Source organism: Lycium ferocissimum, unplaced genomic scaffold (genome assembly GCF_029784015.1).
Source record: "Lycium ferocissimum isolate CSIRO_LF1 unplaced genomic scaffold, AGI_CSIRO_Lferr_CH_V1 ctg14313, whole genome shotgun sequence".
Classification (NCBI taxonomy): Eukaryota; Viridiplantae; Streptophyta; class Magnoliopsida; order Solanales; family Solanaceae; genus Lycium; species Lycium ferocissimum.
Genome location: NW_026715385.1, coordinates 1 through 5,226, shown reverse-complemented (window position 1 = coordinate 5,226; position 5,226 = coordinate 1). Strand labels below are relative to the sequence as shown.

General features: G+C 36.3%; 1 protein-coding gene across 2 annotated transcripts; it reads left to right on the top strand.

Moving 5' to 3' along the window:
• The first annotated feature begins 268 nt into the window (after window positions 1-268).
• Window positions 269-2,454, top strand: LOC132042254 (stemmadenine O-acetyltransferase-like). Of its 2 annotated transcripts, XR_009411398.1 has the most exons (3): window positions 269-1,088; window positions 1,735-2,348; window positions 2,423-2,454. XR_009411398.1 is itself a non-coding variant. In XM_059432853.1 (2 exons), the coding sequence occupies exons 1-2, from the start codon at window positions 403-405 to the stop codon at window positions 2,279-2,281; spliced, it is 1,233 nt and encodes a 410-aa protein (XP_059288836.1). In that variant the 5' UTR covers window positions 269-402; the 3' UTR covers window positions 2,282-2,392. The 2 variants fall into 2 exon arrangements, 1 of the variants encoding a protein (XP_059288836.1); XM_059432853.1 differs by lacking the exon at window positions 2,423-2,454 and having other exon boundaries at window positions 1,735-2,392.
• The last annotated feature ends 2,772 nt before the right edge of the window (window positions 2,455-5,226 follow it).

The window sequence follows — 5,226 nt, the reverse complement described above, 5'->3', positions numbered from 1 at the left end:
TCTCATAAAGTTAAATTGTTTTTAAATATAGAAAAGGGACAATCTTTTTTATACAAACTAAAAAGGAAATGAGGACAATCTTTTTGGGATAGAGGGAGTATCTTATTTAATTTGATTTTTTCGGACCTAAACCAACCGGACCTCATCGTCTCTATTCTTCCACATTCTAGTACTCAAAAGAGTCAAATATGTTTGGGATCCGTTGATGTCAACCTACCATGCACCCATAATATCATCCTATATATAGAGCATTGTGAAAGCACTCTTCTCAACTATACTACCCATAATATCATCCTATATATAGAGCATTGTGAAAACACTCTTCATTTTTTGGTACAAGCCATTTAAAAGTACAACTAGTTAAAATAACAAGTTGTTTAATTTTGAGAGGATCATAAAGGCATGGAAGCCAATAAGGTGGAGATCATATCGAAAGAAATGATCAAACCATCATCCCCAACTCCTTCACCTCTTAGAATTCACAAACTATCACTTCTTGATCAAATCTCACCTCCAGTTTTCATCCCTCTAATTTTCTTCTACCAACATCACAACAATATCAATCGTGCCACAAAGTTATTAAAACAATCTCTAGCCGATGCTTTAACGCGATTCTACCCATTGGCTGGAAGGCTCAATAATGATAACAAATATTCCATTGATTGTAACGATGCTGGAGCCGAGTTTATTGAAGCTCAAGTTCATGGTTATAACCTCTCACATATTATACAAACTCCAAAGATGGAGGACTTAAGAGAATTCCTCCCGCGAGTACTAGGAAATGACGATGATGTCCTTCTAGCAGTCCAAGTTAATTTATTTGATTGTGATCAAGGGATTGCAATAGGGGTGTGCATGTCACACAAAGTTGGTGATGGCTCGTCCATAGTGACATTCATCAATGCATGGGCAGCCATTACCCGAGGGGACGTCGAAATTGTGCAACCTAATTTTAACCTAGCAAGGACTCTTTTCCCGCCGATAGACTTGTCTAATTCGAATTTCAAACCATCCATAGGGATGAAGAAGGAAAAGCTGATGACGACGAGGAGATTTGTTTTCGACAAGGAAAAGCTTGATGCCCTCAGGTAGGGGTGTCAAATTGGCGAGCAGGGCTAAAAAGCGGGTCATAACCCAACTCGTTCAATTCTTTTATGTTTTAATTTCCTTGCTTGTTCTTTTATAATAATTTGTTAACACCTAGTAAAACTAATTTTTTTCTTTATCATGGCTATATATAACATATCAAATGAAAAAAATGTCTTTTCTAAAATATATTGATAAGATCTCTCATGGGTCCCAAATCACATTAGCCCAAGTTTTTAAGAGAAAATTTCATAAATAGCTATAGCTTAGAGTGTAATTACGAAATGTAGCTATGGTTTGCATATTTATGAAACGTAGCTACAGTTGTTGTATCAGGTAGGTATCGGTGTATCGAAAAAGAAACGATGTCGGCGGGTATTAGGTGGGTATAATTGTATCAGCGCATACTATATCAGCTGATGTCGCATGAAAGAGCTGTATCAACGCATACTGTATAAGCGCTAATAGCTACGTTTCGTAGTTTTTTGAAACTATAGCTACGTTCATAAATACAAACGCGATTTTTCCATTTTGTAATGGGGTGAAATGGACTAAGCTAATAAATAGATGGGTCAATGAACAACTCAAACTTAGACAAATTAGGCGGATCATGTTTTCATGAGCTAATTTCACTAACCGTGCCCTCAGGAAATCAGCTTCTTCAAGATCACAAGTGAAAGATCCCACTCGTGTGGAAGCTCTCTCAGCCTTTGTATGGAGGCACTTCATGAAAAAAGATTCTAAAAAGATGTTTGCTGCAGTTCATGCGGTGAATATAAGGTCAAGAATGAATCCAACCATACCGGACAACTCCTTTGGGAACTTATGGACAGCTGCACTAGCATTTCCAGAAATGATGGCAAGTACTAATGATGATGATTTGGTGTACCAGTTGAGAAATGCAATAAAGAATATCAATAGTGATTATATTAAGATATTACAAAATGGACAAGATTTTCTGAAACATATGGGGAAATTAGTGGAGATGTTTTCAAAGGGGGAAGTTGAGTTTTGTAATTTTACAAGCTGGTGTAGGTTTCCTGTGTATGAAGTGGATTTTGGATGGGGAAAGCCAATATGGGTATGCACTACCACTTTTCCATATGAGAATATGGTCATATTTGTGAGTACAAAATGTGGAGAAGGAATAGAAGCATGGGTTAATATGCTCGAGGATGATGATGACCTTATTTAATTTGAAGTTTCGATATGATTTAGCCACAACATTTTTTCTATTAATTAATGTTTTAGATATAAACTGTGTGTTAAAGAATAAGATGCAATAAAAGTGTGGAATATTATTGTCTGTACTTAGTAATTTTTCTAGTAGCTAGAGATAATAAAGTACTTAGGGAAAATAGTGATTTTGGTCCTTGTGTTATTGCTTAATTCTATTTTTGAGCCTTGTATTATTCGACTTATCTCATAAATCTTCAATTATACTATGTATTCATGTTTGGTCCCTAAGCTAATCAAATTAGCAGACAAAACAAAACGGAAAACTTAAATGGATACAGATTTAAAACCCAGAAATAATAACAGAGAGAGAGAGAGAGAGAGAGAGAGAGAGAGAGAGAGAGAGAGAGAGAAGCAGAACTCCATTATAGTTTACAAAGTATACTCCATAAGATCCTCCTCTTCGTCATCCTATAAGTATTGTAACGCCCACTGTCTCCGTTAGCTACGAGGTCAGTTGGAAGAAGCTAAGTTTGTCTTTAAAGTTGTTGTTAGGCTAACTCTCACAAATATATCAAGAATCCTTTTTAGTGTACATAGCAATGTTGAAGATAGAGATCAAGACAGCTTGCAGAATCCATCTCTGGATAAGGGACTTAGCCTGGATTCGGTTACTTGAGTATAGTTATAGTAGGGATCAAACTCTTGTAATGTATAGCTAAAGGATAAGTCTAACTCTAGTAGTGTTTAACTAGAATAAGAACTTGTGTATTACACTTGTAGTAGGCTAAGTATTCTTCTATATTGCTCCTTTAAATGGAGCCTTCTGTATTCGCTTAATGTATCATAAGTACACTTTAGTTTTCTCCTAAATAGCTTGAGAATTCTACATAGTATCGGAGCATTAGAACTCTTCTCGTTGCTTAAGTTTTGAAACCTAAAAAACTGTTTTTCTGTTCATCCAAAAGTGGCCCCTACAACATCTGCTACCAATACTCTCTCAACCTCATCGCTACATCATCCCATTGCCTCATGTTCTATCAAACTTAAGCCAACAAACTACCTAATTTGGAGGGCACAGATACTGCAATTGATTTAGGTGGTCGGATTAACTTATCCCATCAAAGAAGCTACACCTGAATCATCATATGTTAAATCATTTGAGGAATCTGCTGAAAAGGCTAGTGAAACAAATTATGGGGAGGCTGTTGGAGATAGTAGTAGTGAAGATAGTTGGGAAGACAAGGTTGTTTTGCTCAGGAGTTGGATTTCATGCACTTTGATAGAAGAAAGTATGTATCTCATAGTAGGTTGTTCTACTGCAAAAGAGATGTGGGACTGTTTGGAGGAAGTTTACCTTCAGGCAACAAAGGACAGAGAATTCCAACTAAAGCATTAACTGCAGAATGTTAAGTTGGGAAGAAAGAAGATTGATGAATATATCAAGGAATTCAAAGGCATCTGTGATAGACTTGCAACCATACACAAGCTTGTTGATGAAAACAACAAAGCAATCAACTTTGCAAGGGGCTTAGGTCTCAAATAATAAACATTCACAATTGTCATGTTAGGTAAGGCACCTTATCCTACTCTAAACCAATTTGACAATGCATTTAGGGTTTTGACATGAGAGAGGATGAAGAAGAAGTTCCTCAACAGAACTTCAATATGGCATTCTCTGCTCAAAGAGAAAGAGGAAGAGGAAACTATTCCCAAACAGCCAGAGGTAACGACAATTTTAACTCAAGGGGAAGAGGTTCCAAGCCTGCTAGCCAAGGAAACAATAATCAGAATAATCAAAGTTCTCAAGGTGGAAGTCAAAATAAGGGAAAGGATGTCTCTAAGGCATGTCAGATTTGTGGTAGGCATAATCACACTGCTCTAAAGTGTTTTTATAGGTGGGATCATTCATACCAGGATACAGATGAACTACCACAAGCACTGGCTGCTGTAAATCTGCAGAACACATCAGATGCAGATGATGCTATGTATGTGGACTCAGGAGCAACCAGTCATATTACAAATAACTCAGGTAATCTACCTGAACTTAAAGATTACAATGGAACTGATAAGAGTGTCATTGGAAATAATTCTTAGTTATACATTACTCATGTTTGCAACAAACCTAGATCAGGATTGAAGGTAAAGGAAGTTCTTGTGGTACCTAAGATCATTAAGAACACCTTTCAGTTAGTAAGATTGTGAAAGATAACTCATGTACTCTTGAATTTGACGAATCTCATTTTGTTGTTAAGGACAAGAAGACAAGGACACTACTGGCCAAGGGATCTACAAAAGAAGGACTTTATGCTTTGGAGGATAACAACCTTTATGCTTTAACTGCTACACAAGACTGGAAGAATTCATATAGTATTTGGCATGTTAGATTAGGACATCCTAGTTTGAAATCTTTACAATTTTTTAGTAGAAATAGCTGCATTAATGTTAGTAGTGGAATAAAGTGCCTATTGTTTGTTCTAGTTGTCAGCTGGAAAGGTTGTAAACTACCATTTGGCTTGAGAAAGAACCTTTGTTAAAAATCCATTATGATCTCTGGGGTCCTGCTCCTGTTGAATCCTCTCAGCATATGAGGTATTATGTAGTGTTTGTAGATTACACAAAATATACATGGATTTATCCACTGAAAAAGAAATCTAAATTTTTTGAAACATTTCTCAAATGTCAGAAAATAGTAGAGAAACAGTTTTCAAAAGCTATAAAGATATTTCAGTGTGATGGAGGTGGTCAGTTCATGAATACAGAATTTATTAAGCATTTGGGGAGTTTTGGAATCATGAGAAACATTTCTTGTCCTAACACACCAGAATAAAATGGAATTGCTGAAAGATAACACATACACATTGTTGAGGCCGGTTTAATTTTACTGTTGCATGACAAGCTGCCTTTATTCCTATGGGTAGAAGCATTCTCGACTGCTCTATTTCTTATAAATAGAGTCCTTCT